The sequence below is a fragment of the Tenrec ecaudatus genome, chromosome 4, assembly GCF_050624435.1.
Source record: "Tenrec ecaudatus isolate mTenEca1 chromosome 4, mTenEca1.hap1, whole genome shotgun sequence".
Classification (NCBI taxonomy): Eukaryota; Metazoa; Chordata; class Mammalia; order Afrosoricida; family Tenrecidae; genus Tenrec; species Tenrec ecaudatus.
The window spans coordinates 100,236,521-100,252,315 of NC_134533.1; the positions used below are offsets into that span (position 1 = coordinate 100,236,521).

A 15,795-nucleotide genomic window follows, 5' to 3' on the forward strand; every position below is an offset into this window, starting at 1 on the left:
GTCATCTGTGCGTGCCTTATGGAGTTCAGTGATCACAGTAATCTTTGCGTGCCTTATGGAGTTCAGTGATCACCGTAATCTGTGCGTTCCTTATGGAGTTCAGTAAGCACAGTAATCTGTGCGTGCCTTATGGAGTTCAGTAAGCACAGTAATCTGTGCGTGCCTTATAGAGTTCAGTGATCACAGTAATCTCTGCGTGCCTTATGGAGTTCAGTGAGCACAGTAATCTGTGCGTGCCTTATGGAGTTCAGTGAGCACAGTAATCTTTGAGTGCCTTATGGATTTCAGTGATCACAGTAATCTGTGCGTGCCTTATGGAGTTCAGTGAGCACAGTAATCTGAGCGTGCCTTATGGAGTTCAGTAAGCACAGTAATCTGTGCGTGCCTTATAGAGTTCAGTGATCACAGTAATCTGTGCGTGCCTTATGGAGTTCATTGAGCACAGTAATCTGTGCGTGCCTTATGGAGTTCAGTGAGCACAGTAATCTGTGCGTGCCTTATGGAGTTCAGTGAGCACAGTAATCTGTGCGTGCCTTATGGAGTTCAGCGATCACAGTAATCTGTGCGTGCCTTATGGAGTTCAGCGAGCACAGTAATCTGTGCGTGCCTTATGGAGTTCAGCGATCACAGTAATCTGTGCGTGTCTTATGGAGTTCAGCGAGCACAGTAATCTGTGCGTGCCTTATGGAGTTCAGTGAGCAAAGTCATCTGTGCGTGCCTTATGGAGTTCAGTGAGCACAGTCATCTGTGCGTGCCTTATGGAGTTCAGTGAGCACAGTAATCTGTGCGTGCCTTATGGAGTTCAGTAAGCACAGTAATCTGTGAGTGCCTTATGGAGTTCAGTGATCACAGTAATCTGTGCGTGCCTTATGGAGTTCAGTGATCACAGTAATCTGTGCTTGCCTTATGGAGTTCAGTGAGCACAGTAATCTGTGCGTGCCTTATGGAGTTCAGTGAGCACAGTCATCTGTGCGTGCCTTATGGAGTTCAGCGATCACAGTAATCTGTGCGTGCCTTATGGAGTTCAGTGAGCACAGTAATCTGTGGGTGCCTTATAGAGTTCAGTGATCACAGTAATCTGTGCGTGCCTTATGGAGTTCAGTGAGCACAGTAATCTGTGCGTGCCTTATGGAGTTCAGTGATCACAGTAATCTGTGCGTGCCTTATAGAGTTCAGTGATCACAGTAATCTGTGCGTGTCTTATGGAGTTCAGTGAGCACAGTAATCTGTGCGTGCCTTATGGAGTTCAGTGAGCACAGTAATCTGTGAGTGCCTTATGGAGTTCAGTGATCACAGTAATCTGTGCGTGCCTTATGGAGTTCAGTGAGCACAGTAATCTGTGCCTGCCTTATGGAGTTCAGTAAGCACAGTAATCTGTGCGTGCCTTATAGAGTTCAGTGATCACTGTAATCTGTGCGTGCCTTATGGAGTTCAGTGATCACAGTAATCTGTGCGTGCCTTATGGAGTTCAGTGAGCACAGTCATCTGTGCGTGCCTTATGGAGTTCAGTGAGCACAGTAATCTGTGCGTGCCTTATGGAGTTCAGTGAGCACAGTAATCTGTGCGTGCCTTATGGAGTTCAGCGATCACAGTAATCTGTGCGTGCCTTATGGAGTTCAGCGAGCACAGTAATCTGTGCGTGCCTTATGGAGTTCAGCGATAACAGTAATCTGTGCGTGCCTTATGGAGTTCAGTGAGCACAGTCATCTGTGATTGCCTTATGGAGTTCAGTGAGCACAGTAATCTGTGCGTGCCTTATGGAGTTCAGTGAGCACAGTCATCTGTGATTGCCTTATGGAGTTCAGTGAGCACAGTAATCTGTGCGTGCCTTATGGAGTTCAGTGAGCACAGTCATCTGTGATTGCCTTATGGAGTTCAGTGAGCACAGTAATCTGTGCGTGCCTTATGGAGTTCAGTGAGCACAGTCATCTGTGATTGCCTTATGGAGTTCAGTGAGCACAGTAATCTGTGCGTGCCTTATGGAGTTCAGTGAGCACAGTCATCTGTGATTGCCTTATGGAGTTCAGTGAGCACAGTAATCTGTGCGTGCCTTATGGAGTTCAGCGAGCACAGTAATCTGTGCGTGCCTTATGGAGTTCAGTGAGCACAGTCATCTGTGCGTGCCTTATGGAGTTCAGCGAGCACAGTAATCTGTGCGTGCCTTATGGAGTTCAGTGATCACTGTAATCTGTGCGTGCCTTATGGAGTTCAGTGAGCACAGTAATCTGTGCGTGCCTTATGGAGTTCAGTGAGCACAGTAATCTGTGCGTGCCTTATGGAGTTCAGCGATCACAGTAATCTGTGCGTGCCTTATGGAGTTCAGCGAGCACAGTAATCTGTGCGTGCCTTATGGAGTTCAGCGATCACAGTAATCTGTGCGTGCCTTATGGAGTTCAGCGAGCACAGTAATCTGTGCGTGCCTTATGGAGTTCAGTGAGCACAGTCATCTGTGCGTGCCTTATGGAGTTCAGTGAGCACAGTCATCTGTGCGTGCCTTATGGAGTTCAGTGAGCACAGTAATCTGTGCGTGCCTTATGGAGTTCAGTAAGCACAGTAATCTGTGAGTGCCTTATGGAGTTCAGTGATCACAGTAATCTGTGCGTGCCTTATGGAGTTCAGTGATCACAGTAATCTGTGCGTGCCTTATGGAGTTCAGTGAGCACAGTAATCTGTGCGTGCCTTATGGAGTTCAGTGAGCACAGTCATCTGTGCGTGCCTTATGGAGTTCAGCGATCACAGTAATCTGTGCGTGCCTTATGGAGTTCAGTGAGCACAGTAATCTGTGGGTGCCTTATAGAGTTCAGTGATCACAGTAATCTGTGCGTGCCTTATGGAGTTCAGTGAGCACAGTAATCTGTGCGTGCCTTATGGAGTTCAGTGATCACAGTAATCTGTGCGTGCCTTATAGAGTTCAGTGATCACAGTAATCTGTGCGTGTCTTATGGAGTTCAGTGAGCACAGTAATCTGTGCGTGCCTTATGGAGTTCAGTGAGCACAGTAATCTGTGAGTGCCTTATGGAGTTCAGTGATCACAGTAATCTGTGCGTGCCTTATGGAGTTCAGTGAGCACAGTAATCTGTGCCTGCCTTATGGAGTTCAGTAAGCACAGTAATCTGTGCGTGCCTTATAGAGTTCAGTGATCACTGTAATCTGTGCGTGCCTTATGGAGTTCAGTGATCACAGTAATCTGTGCGTGCCTTATGGAGTTCAGTGAGCACAGTCATCTGTGCGTGCCTTATGGAGTTCAGTGAGCACAGTAATCTGTGCGTGCCTTATGGAGTTCAGTGAGCACAGTAATCTGTGCGTGCCTTATGGAGTTCAGCGATCACAGTAATCTGTGCGTGCCTTATGGAGTTCAGCGAGCACAGTAATCTGTGCGTGCCTTATGGAGTTCAGCGATAACAGTAATCTGTGCGTGCCTTATGGAGTTCAGTGAGCACAGTCATCTGTGATTGCCTTATGGAGTTCAGTGAGCACAGTAATCTGTGCGTGCCTTATGGAGTTCAGTGAGCACAGTCATCTGTGATTGCCTTATGGAGTTCAGTGAGCACAGTAATCTGTGCGTGCCTTATGGAGTTCAGTGAGCACAGTCATCTGTGATTGCCTTATGGAGTTCAGTGAGCACAGTAATCTGTGCGTGCCTTATGGAGTTCAGTGAGCACAGTCATCTGTGATTGCCTTATGGAGTTCAGTGAGCACAGTAATCTGTGCGTGCCTTATGGAGTTCAGTGAGCACAGTCATCTGTGATTGCCTTATGGAGTTCAGTGAGCACAGTAATCTGTGCGTGCCTTATGGAGTTCAGCGAGCACAGTAATCTGTGCGTGCCTTATGGAGTTCAGTGAGCACAGTCATCTGTGCGTGCCTTATGGAGTTCAGCAAGCACAGTAATCTGTGCGTGCCTTATGGAGTTCAGTGATCACTGTAATCTGTGCGTGCCTTATAGAGTTCAGTGAGCACAGTAATCTGTGCGTGCCTTATGGAGTTCAGTGATCACAGTAATCTGTGCGTGCCTTATGGAGTTCAGTGAGCACAGTCATCTGTGCGTGCCTTATGGAGTTCAGCGAGCACAGTAATCTGTGCGTGCCTTATGGAGTTCAGTGATCACAGTAATCTGTGCGTGCCTTATGGAGTTCAGTGATCACAGTAATCTCTGCGTGCCTTATGGAGTTCAGCGAGCACAGTAATCTGTGCGTGCCTTATGGAGTTCAGTAAGCACAGTAATCTGTGCGTGCCTTATAGAGTTCAGTGATCACTGTAATCTGTGCGTGCCTTATGGAGTTCAGTGAGCACAGTAATCTGTGCGTGCCTTATGGAGTTCAGTGATCACAGTAATCTGTGCGTGCCTTATGGAGTTCAGTGATCACAGTAATCTGTGCGTGCCTTATGGAGTTCAGTGAGCACAGTCATCTGTGCGTGCCTTATGGAGTTCAGCGATCACAGTAATCTGTGCGTGCCTTATGGAGTTCACTGAGCACAGTAATCTGTGCGTGCCTTATGGAGTTCAGTGATCACTGTAATCTGTGCGTGCCTTATGGAGTTCAGTGAGCACAGTCATCTGTGCGTGCCTTATGGAGTTCAGCGAGCACAGTAATCTGTGAGTGCCTTATGGAGTTCAGTGATCACAGTCATCTGTGCGTGCCTTATGGAGTTCAGCGAGCACAGTAATCTGTGAGTGCCTTATGGAGTTCAGTGATCACAGTAATCTGTGCGTGCCTTATGGAGTTCAGTGATCACAGTAATCTGTGCGTGCCTTATGGAGTTCAGCGAGCACAGTAATCTGTGCGTGCCTTATGGAGTTCAGTAAGCACAGTAATCTGTGCGTGCCTTATAGAGTTCAGTGATCACTGTAATCTGTGCGTGCCTTATGGAGTTCAGTGATCACAGTAATCTGTGCGTGCCTTATGGAGTTCAGTGAGCACAGTCATCTGTGCGTGCCTTATGGAGTTCAGTGAGCACAGTAATCTGTGCGTGCCTTATGGAGTTCAGAGCACAGTAATCTGTGCGTGCCTTATGGAGTTCAGCGATCACAGTAATCTCTGCGTGCCTTATGGAGTTCAGCGAGCACAGTAATCTGTGCGTGCCTTATGGAGTTCAGCGATAACAGTAATCTGTGCGTGCCTTATGGAGTTCAGCGAGCACAGTAATCTGTGCGTGCCTTATGGAGTTCAGTGATCACAGTCATCTGTGCGTGCCTTATGGAGTTCAGTGAGCACAGTAATCTCTGCGTGCCTTATGGAGTTCAGTGAGCACAGTAATCTGTGCGTGCCTTATGGAGTTCAGTAAGCACAGTAATCTGTGCGTGCCTTATGGAGTTCAGCGAGCACAGTAATCTGTGCGTGCCTTATGGAGTTCAGTAAGCACAGTAATCTGTGCGTGCCTTATAGAGTTCAGTGATCACTGTAATCTGTGCGTGCCTTATGGAGTTCAGTGAGCACAGTAATCTGTGCGTGCCTTATGGAGTTCAGTGATCACAGTAATCTGTGCGTGCCTTATGGAGTTCAGTGATCACAGTAATCTGTGCGTTCCTTATGGAGTTCAGTGAGCACAGTCATCTGTGCGTGCCTTATGGAGTTCAGCGATCACAGTAATCTGTGCGTGCCTTATGGAGTTCAGTGAGCACAGTAATCTGTGCGTGCCTTATGGAGTTCAGTGAGCACAGTCATCTGTGCGTGCCTTATGGAGTTCAGTGAGCACAGTCATCTGTGCGTGCCTTATGGAGTTCAGCGAGCACAGTAATCTGTGAGTGCCTTATGGAGTTCAGTGATCACAGTCATCTGTGCGTGCCTTATGGAGTTCAGCGAGCACAGTAATCTGTGAGTGCCTTATGGAGTTCAGTGATCACAGTAATCTGTGCGTGCCTTATGGAGTTCAGTGATCACAGTAATCTGTGCGTGCCTTATGGAGTTCAGCGAGCACAGTAATCTGTGCGTGCCTTATGGAGTTCAGTAAGCACAGTAATCTGTGCGTGCCTTATGGAGTTCAGTGATCACAGTAATCTGTGTGTGCCTTATGGAGTTCAGTGAGCACAGTAATCTGTGCGTGCCTTATGGAGTTCAGTGAGCACAGTAATCTGTGCGTGCCTTATTGAGTTCAGTAAGCACAGTAATCTGTGCGTGCCTTATGGAGTTCAGTGAGCACAGTAATCTGTGCGTGCCTTATGGAGTTCAGTAAGCACAGTAATCTGTGCGTGCCTTATGGAGTTCAGTGATCACAGTAATCTGTGCGTGCCTTATGGAGTTCAGTGAGCACAGTCATCTGTGCGTGCCTTATGGAGTTCAGTGAGCACAGTAATCTGTGAGTTGCTTATGGAGTTCAGTGATCACAGTAATCTGTGCGTGCCTTATGGAGTTCAGTAAGCACAGTCATCTGTGCGTGCCTTATGGAGTTCAGTGAGCACAGTAATCTGTGCGTGCCTTATGGAGTTCACGGAGCACAGTAATCTGTGCGTGCCTTATGGAGTTCAGTGAGCACAGTCATCTGTGAGTGCCTTATGGAGTTCAGTGATCACAGTAATCTGTGAGTGCCTTATGGAGTTCAGTGAGCACAGTAATCTGTGCGTGCCTTATGGAGTTCAGTGATCACAGTAATCTGTGCGTGCCTTATGGAGTTCAGTGATCACAGTAATCTGTGCGTGCCTTATGGAGTTCAGTAAGCACAGTAATCTGTGCGTGCCTTATGGAGTTCAGTGATCACAGTAATCTGTGAGTGCCTTATGGAGTTCAGTGAGCACAGTAATCTGTGCGTGCCTTATGGAGTTCAGTAAGCACAGTAATCTGTGCGTGCTTTAAAGAGTTCAGTGATCACAGTAATCTGTGCGTGCCTTATGGAGTTCAGAGATCACAGTAATCTGTGCGTGCCTTATGGAGTTCAGTGAGCACAGAAATCTGTGAGTGCCTTATGGAGTTCAGTGAGCACAGTCATCTGTGCGTGCCTTATGGAGTTCAGCGATCACAGTAATCTGTGCGTGCCTTATGGAGTTCAGTGATCACAGTAATCTGTGCGTGCCTTATGGAGTTCAGTGAGCACAGTAATCTGTGCGTGCCTTATGGAGTTCAGTGAGCACAGTAATCTGTGCGTGCCTTATGGAGTTCAGCGAGCACAGTAATCTGTGCGTGCCTTATGGAATTCAGCGAGCACAGTAATCTGTGAGTGCCTTATGGAGTTCAGTGATCACAGTAATCTGTGCGTGCCTTATGGAGTTCAGTGAGCATAGTCATCTGTGAGTGCCTTATGGAGTTCAGTGATCACAGTAATCTGTGAGTGCCTTATGGAGTTCAGTGAGCACAGTAATCTGTGCGTGCCTTATAGAGTTCAGTGAGCACAGTAATCTGTGCGTGCCTTATGGAGTTCAGTGAGCACAGTAATCTGTGCGTGCCTTATAGAGTTCAGTGAGCACAGTAATCTGTGCGTGCCTTATGGAGTTCAGTGATCACCGTAATCTGTGCGTGCCTTATGGAGTTCAGTGAGCACAGTAATCTGTGCGTGCCTTATGGAGTTCAGTGAGCACAGTCATCTGTGCGTGCCTTATGGAGTTCAGTGAGCACAGTCATCTGTGAGTGCCTTATGGAGTTCAGTGATCACAGTAATCTGTGCGTGCCTTATGGAGTTCAGTGAGCACAGTAATCTGTGCGTGCCTTATGAGTTCAGTGAGCACAGTCATCTGTGCGTGCCTTATGGAGTTCAGCGAGCACAGTAATCTGTGAGTGCCTTATGGAGTTCAGCGATCACAGTAATCTGTGCGTGCCTTATGGAGTTCAGTGAGCACAGTCATCTGTGAGTGCCTTATGGAGTTCAGTGATCACAGTAATCTGTGAGTGCCTTATGGAGTTCAGTGAGCACAGTAATCTGTGCGTGCCTTATGGAGTTCAGTGATCACAGTAATCTGTGAGTGCCTTATGGAGTTCAGTGAGCACAGTAATCTGTGCGTGCCTTATAGAGTTCAGTGAGCACAGTAATCTGTGCGTGCCTTATGGAGTTCAGTGAGCACAGTCATCTGTGCGTGCCTTATGGAGTTCAGTGAGCACAGTAATCTGTGCGTGCCTTATGGAGTTCAGTGAGCACAGTCATCTGTGCGTGCCTTATGGAGTTCAGTGAGCACAGTAATCTGTGCGTGCCTTATGGAGTTCAGTGAGCACAGTCATCTGTGCGTGCCTTATGGAGTTCAGCGAGCACAGTAATCTGTGAGTGCCTTATGGAGTTCAGTGATCACAGTAATCTGTGCGTGCCTTATGGAGTTCAGTGAGCACAGTCATCTGTGATTGCCTTATGGAGTTCAGTGATCACAGTAATCTGTGAGTGCCTTATGGAGTTCAGTGAGCACAGTCATCTGTGCGTGCCTTATGGAGTTCAGTGATCACAGTCATCTGTGCGTGCCTTATGGAGTTCAGTGAGCACAGTAATCTGTGCGTGCTTTATGGAGTTCAGTGATCACAGTAATCTGTGCGTGCCTTATGGAGTTCAGTGAGCACAGTAATCTGTGAGTGCCTTATGGAGTTCAGCGAGCACAGTAATCTGTGCGTGCCTTATGGAGTTCAGTGATCACAGTCATCTGCGCGTGACTTATGGAGTTCAGTGAGCACAGTCATCTGTGAGTGCCTTATGGAGTTCAGTGATCACAGTAATCTGTGCGTGCCTTATGGAGTTCAGTGATCACTGTAACTTGTGCGTGCCTTACGGAGTTCTGTGAGCAAAGATCTAGAAAAAAAGGGCCTTGTACTTTAGATGAAGTATAATATATAAAATAATAGCATATTTTTAACAATGGATTTAAATGTTTAAAAGTTTTTTTCTTGTAATTCATTTTTTCACATTGTCAAGTTAAATTTCAGTGATTGCTCTCTCTTCTATCCATTTATCAATCCATCCATCCATTCATCCTTATACCCTTCCACATGTAATACTAGACAGAAAATTCCCTTACTTAGTTTATTCAAAGCTATATGTAATGTGATGCTATTATAAACTTTTAAATTCATTTAAATATTTTAACTTTTAAAATCTAGTAAAAGATGTTATGTGTATGTTGTCCCTCAATTTTCAGCCACTTCCATGTTTTTTTATAATATCTATAGGAAAAAAGTTTATTATTCTAGTGTTTGTGATTACCACTTATTGTAGACTAGTAGTGTTTTAGATCAGTAATTCTATTCTTTATTTTTCATATGAAGGTATTAGTTTTATTTAAGTAAGAAAAGGGATTAGAATCAATCCAAGAATATCAAAGTAATTTATATAATTGAAGGAATACCATTATAATCTCAAGAAAGAAAGAAAGAATTTTCCCTGCATCTTCCAATATTCTTCTGTACACACTCTGACTGAAGTATATTCTAGAATTAAATGCAAGAAGGCAGGAGAATGAGGGTTATTTTTTAATCTTTCTTTCTTGTAACTAGCATGTGATAGTTTACATGTAGGAGAAAGTAAATAAATATTTGGAAAAATGAGGAGTTAATATATTAGGGGAACTGATCCTTAGATGCTCTAAGGGGAATATTGGGCAACCTTATCCAGATGCCTTATTTGGAAGATAATTAGATTACATGGTAATGGAAAGTCTTCTGTTTTGTTTTAATTGTTAAATTATGTTCAATTTATTTCTTAAATAAATAAATAGATATTTTAACTATCCTAGGAAATACTTCAGTTCTTGTTGTGAAGAAATATTATACTATACGTAAAGAAATATTTATGTGTATATCCAAAAAGCCAATCCATTGCCATCAAGTTAGTTACAATTCATAGTGACCCTATGCAGGGTTTCTGAGGCTATAAATCTTTACAATGGCATATAGTCTCATCTTTTTCCTAGGTATACATGTGTTAGGTGTGTACACACCTATATACATATACATTTAAAGCTTGTTACATTTTCTTTTTGAAGTTAAGAAATTATTTTTTCTTCAAATAGTCACATAATGAGTAATGAATTAATAATTATAAATTTACCTTTTTCTTATTTAGCTAAGCATATTTTCACTCACTGAGTTTTCTGCTTTTTAAATTTTTCATCCCACAAAAAATTTGGATACAAGTAGATGAGCATTTGAAAATACTTTACTTACTTTGTTACTGAGACGACACACAACAAAATATATACCAATTAAACAGTTCCTACAAGTGCCATTTAGTTCTGATTACCCCACACGCATGCCAGCATTGATTATCTTTCGGTTACTTACTGTTGTACCTGAGCCAAAGGTGTGATGTGTGGGCTTGACTGCATCTCTCTGAAGGCTAATGCTGCTGAGCATCCTTACTTCCTTCGTTTGGTGATTTTTGGCGTTCTCTTTGGTGAAATATCTTTATACTATCCTTTGCCTGTTCTATGAGTTATTTGTCTCTTTGTTGATTAAACTGTCAAAGCTTTATGCTTATGTTAGCTATATTTGTCATGTATGTTGGTTCTAAGATAACTCTGTCATTTTCAAGGAAGAGAGACAAAAATTTTAAATGTTTATGAGGTGCCATTTATTAAACTTGTATATTGCTGTTTGGTTTTTGTAATTGTATTTGTTGATCCATGGTTACGCGCTGGGCCTGACAAAGTGATCTACACTTTTTTGTCTAAAATTATTATAGTTTTAGTTTGTACATTTAGATCTCCAATCCATTGTGAATTTTTGCGTGTGTATAGTGTTAGGTATTCTTCCTATTATATTTTTCTGCCAGGGAAACCCTATTTTCTTTACTGAAGAGAATTTTTTTTTCCCTTTTGAGGGAACCCTAGCACTGTTACGAAAAAAATCAGTTGAGCATTTCTTGACCGAGTCCTAGTTGAATTCCTGATTTCAATTCCTCGGCATGTATTTGTGTGTGTTACATAACAATGCCAGGTAGTGCAAGTTAGTAATACAAGGAATATCACTAGCTGTGATATTCAATGATAATTTGACGTCACCCCAATGGAAGCTGAAAACAGAACCTGGTGAGGGAAAGCTGGCCTGTTAAACTCAAAACCCGTGTCACAGCTGGATTGTGTAATGGAATTTCAAAATTTCCCAGAACAGAGAGAATAGAAAGATAATCAAATCATCTTGTAGTTAAAGAGCTTGACTGTTAACTGAAAGGTCAGCGCTTTGAAGCCACCACTCTTCCACAGAAGAAAGATGGGCATTCTGCTTCCCTCGAGATTCACAGCCTAAGGGAAGTTTTCTTCTCTCCTACAGAATTGCTACCAGTCAGAATTGACTGAATGACTTTTGGCTATTGTTATAGTAATCTCAGTGATCACAAAATTTACAGGATATTTTGAATTTATCAACTGTATAGATGTAATTAAAAGTTTTGTTTTGGATTTGTAATGGAAGTGAAATGTTAAGTTAAAGAATTTAAAGCTTGTTTGTTCACTTTAGATTACATATTAATGTACTAATTTAGATCAAGCTTGAGACGCATTGTAATTTTCTTCATTAAAATCTTTTATTAAATATGGTACATAGTGATCTATCTTAAGATTTTTACCAATAGGCTCTTTGCGATTGTTTTGTTTGTTTTTCTACAGTCACCTCCAGGTTTGAAGAAGAATTTAATGCGTACTTATGAATCTTGGACCCCTGAACAAATTAACAAAAAAGATAATGCACACCGAGCCAATGCTCTCTTCAGTTTCGCATGGTTTCATGCTGCATGTCAAGAAAGAAGAAATTATATTCCACAGGTAAAACCATGGTATTATTCCAAATGTTGCATGTGGTTTTATGTGAGAATATTATTATAAGATAGCATAATTAACTATTCATTGGTTATTGGAATGCAAAAACTGAAAACAAAGAAGGAGCAGTAGTTGGGGAAAATATGGACTTGGTGATAGAAGTGAAGCAGGAGATCACATGATAGAAGTTTTCAAAACCAATGATTTGTTCAAAGAAAATAACCTTTTCTCAACAACATAAAAGGTGACTATACACGTGGACTTCTGATGGAATACACTGAAATCAAATTGACTAAATCTGTGGGCAGACATTCTGGAGAAGCTCAATATCAGCAACTGCAATCAGATCAGGGCTCAACTAAGGAATATACTATCAATTTCTCATATGTAAATTCATGATAAAGCTGAAGAAAAATAAAGAAATCCACAAGAGTCAAGTTACGACCTTGATTCTATCCCACCAGAATTTTGAGAATACCTGGAGAACAGATGTGACACATTGAACACTATGACAGAAGACCCAATGAGCTGTGGGAGGACATCAAGACCATCATTCATGAAGGAAGCAAAAGGTCATTCAAAAGACAGGCAGGAAAGAAACGATCCAAGTGGATGTCAGAAGAGCTGGCTCGTTGGAACCAGACAACAATAATACCAGCTAGGCGTCCCCTAGTGCTACAAATGGTTAAGCACTACAGACCAAAAAGCTACCATTTCAGAGTCACCCAGAGCAACCTTGATTTAGGGCTGGTAATTGCTCCTAAAAACCTTGAAAATGATATCGGGTGCAGTTCCGTTCTGCATATGTGGGATTGCTATGGGTTAGAATGTACTTGATGAATGCTAACAACAACAATAATAATGTATAGCTAAATTATTTCTCAGTTTGGTTCTTTCTTGAATCAAGTATTGGAATATAATTTTTGAAGAGCACAGATTGGCTGTTTTGTTTTTTGCTGATTACTCATTAATCAAAGTATTTTCTCATCTATAGCTGGAACTCAGTAAGATTTTGTGTTTTGCTTTTGTCTGGTGATCTCATGTATCTTCCCAGTCATATATATATATATATATATATATATATATATATATATATATATATATATATATATATATATTTTTCACTTATTATGAAATGACTCCATCATCCATTTGAATCAGCCTGAAGTTTACAATTAATTCTTATTATACTTCTTTTGGATATTGTTATCATCCTTTATAATCTAATACAATCTAATACTAACTTATTCTCAGTATTTCTCAAATCTATCTATTTGAGACTCCCATCTGGATGTCCTTACCTCCCCTTTTATATTATGTCATATATTTTATTTATATCAGGTATGTTTCTTTCCTTAAATATGTTTTGTATTGTCTGGTTTATAGTTTAAGTAATTGATTTTTTCTATTGCCTACTTTCCCTTCTCATTACATTGAAAGCTACAAGGGGCCCCTGAATTATTTCTACTTTGGTTTATCCTTATATTTCCATTGTCTAGCATGTAGGTTCAACAGACATTTTGATTGGCAAATTCATGAGTGAATTTTAATATATATGATCCCAAATACTCTTCAAAGCTAAGTTTCTTTTAGTTTGAACCTATTTTATGGCATAGAACTAATTACTTCCAGTAGTAAAAGTTCATAGAAATTGTTTTCTATTATGTTTCACATTATTTTCTACACAATACAGAGATTTGTTAATCTTCATTTTACACTGGCATTGTAGGTCTTGTCTATACATTTATAATTTCATTTGTAGGACAAATGTACAGAAAACAATTCACTAACTTTTGGGCTCCCCGCCCCCGTATTTCTATTTTAAAGCAAGTCCATAATTTTGGAGAATAAAAGTACAGGGGAGATTTTTACAGGATATGTACATAGTATACAGAATAAAAAATTTACTATACTGACTTTTCAGTATAAATTTAATATACACCCAAATCCCATCTGTAGACAATTGGACATACCCTTACAGAAGGGTCACAGGGAAGAGATGAGCTAGTCGGGGTGCTGTATAGCACCAATGAAACACACAACTTTCCTCTAGTTCTTGAATGCTTCCTCCCCAACCCTCCCAACTATCATGATCCGAGTTCTAACTTACAAGTCTAGCTATACCAGAGGATGTACACTGGTACAGATAAGAGCTGAAACACAGGGAATCCAGGACAGATAAACCCCTCTGAACCAATAATTTGAGTAGCGATACTAGGAGAGTACAGGAAAGGTGGGAGAAAAGGGAAATGGATCACAATGATCTACATAAAAAGTGGGTAAAGGAAGATGTTGGTCAGTGAAAGACATGAAGAAAAGTTTTAAATTATCAAGGGTTCATGAGGGAGGGAGGGTAAGAGAAGGAGGAGAAAAAAAAGAGCGGATACCAAGGGCTCAAGTCAGAGATAATGTTTTCAAAATGTTGATGGCAAGATATGTACAAATGTGCTTGACACAATGAGTATATGTATGGATTGTGGTAAGAACTATGAGATGCCAGTAAAATGATAAAAAATAAATAAACTTAATATACAGACATATATGTGACTATATTGTCACATACTTAAAAGGTAAAAATTGGTATAGTGTTATACCTTACATGTTGTGGAGGTCCGTACATTTAAAAAACTTTTTACGGTTACATTGGCTTTCTTGTTTATTATTTTATTTGAAATTTCCAAAATTTGTTTTTAAAGCCATTGTCAAAGATCTTCTTCCCTTTAAAATGAAAGGATAATGATACATATTATACATCTTTGAATACAGCTTCATTCTTGTAATACTGTTTTGTTTTGTCAGGGTTGGACCAAGTTTTATGAGTTTTCTCTATCAGATCTTCGGGCTGGTTATCACATTATTGATAGACTTTTTGATGGTAAGTTCTAATAGTGAAATGCTTTATCTCTGTTGTTAGTTGAAAAAATATTAGGCTTTCATTAACAATATACTTTCTTTTAGGGCTGTGTTTATTTCCTATGATAAAATTTGTTTTCTTATTTTTATTCTGTGCCTTATGACCTGGCTACCATACTGTGTTACCTGAATATCCTGATATTTCTTTCATGGTCATTAGTTTACTACATCTAACCCATTAGAAAGCTATTAAAAGCCTCTCTTCTCTTTGGGAGTTTCAAATATTTTAAGTCTTGGGTGAATTATTCAGATATCTTTTAAAGAACTGGCAAAATTCAGGGTATACCATGTGAGGCAAGTACCAAAAAAATAAAAATTCTATGGAGTCCCAGTTGAATTAATAAGTAGGTACCAGGAATCAAGGTACCAATAATAGTTTGAAATAAAACCATATAAGTGCATTCCCCGGGTTCATGTAACACATTGTTTCCTGAAAAAAGGATAAGCCAATCTCTAAATTTTGTTGTGCATGGTCGAGACAATGGGGCATTGAAGTTGAGAAGAGTGCTACAGTAGTGAAGAGAATCTATCATCTGAATTCCCCAATTTAAAATGCTATCCAGAAAACTATTGCTGTCTGCTGTATTCTGTGTGTATCACCAGTTGCCAACCCCATTCTTCCTGGAGGCTACTCTAGGTCAGTGGATGACACCACAATGCATCTGTGAATCAACCTGGACTTTTTTTTCCCCATTCCCAAACTTCGAGTGCTTTAACAAATTCTGTCTCTTTTGCCTCTAAATCACAATCCCATCCACTGTTTCCTTCCCACTTCATTAATACTTTGATAGTGGCACAATTATCATCAAAATATAAAAAGCAAAACAAAACCAATTCTTGTAAAACTGAAGTGCACGTGCCAGATTTCCACGTTCTCCAAGCTGCTGTATCACGCCATCTCTACACTAGCCACCCTTCCCCTCGGGACTCTTCCCTCCTATGTTTGGGGTTAGCAGTTTACTTCAGTGTCTCACAGGACTCCCGCACTGTATTTACAGTTCCATGGTTTACGAAAGGGTAGGCTCCAACTCAGGATCTGGAGCAACACGTTCAACTACCACTCAGGAATTGGGATCGGGAGGCATGAGAGGCAAGTCCTCTGTCTAGTGCAGCATAGCTCTCAGAGTTCCGTTGAGGCAGACTCCGCCCAGCCGGCCAGGGCCGCCTCTTCCAGGCGCTGCCATCTCTCACTGCCAGCTTTGCGTGGGCACCTTGCAGGCCTCCCCTT

General features: G+C 41.6%; 1 protein-coding gene across 1 annotated transcript in view; it reads left to right on the forward strand.

Moving 5' to 3' along the window:
- Positions 1-15,795, forward strand: part of DYNC2H1 (dynein cytoplasmic 2 heavy chain 1) — a 349,851-nt gene that overhangs the window by 234,309 nt on the left and 99,747 nt on the right. The window contains exons 80-81 of the mRNA XM_075546528.1: positions 11,505-11,660; positions 14,454-14,529. Coding sequence (XP_075402643.1) covers positions 11,505-11,660; positions 14,454-14,529 — 232 coding nt within the window. The remainder of the gene's footprint in view (positions 1-11,504; positions 11,661-14,453; positions 14,530-15,795) is intronic.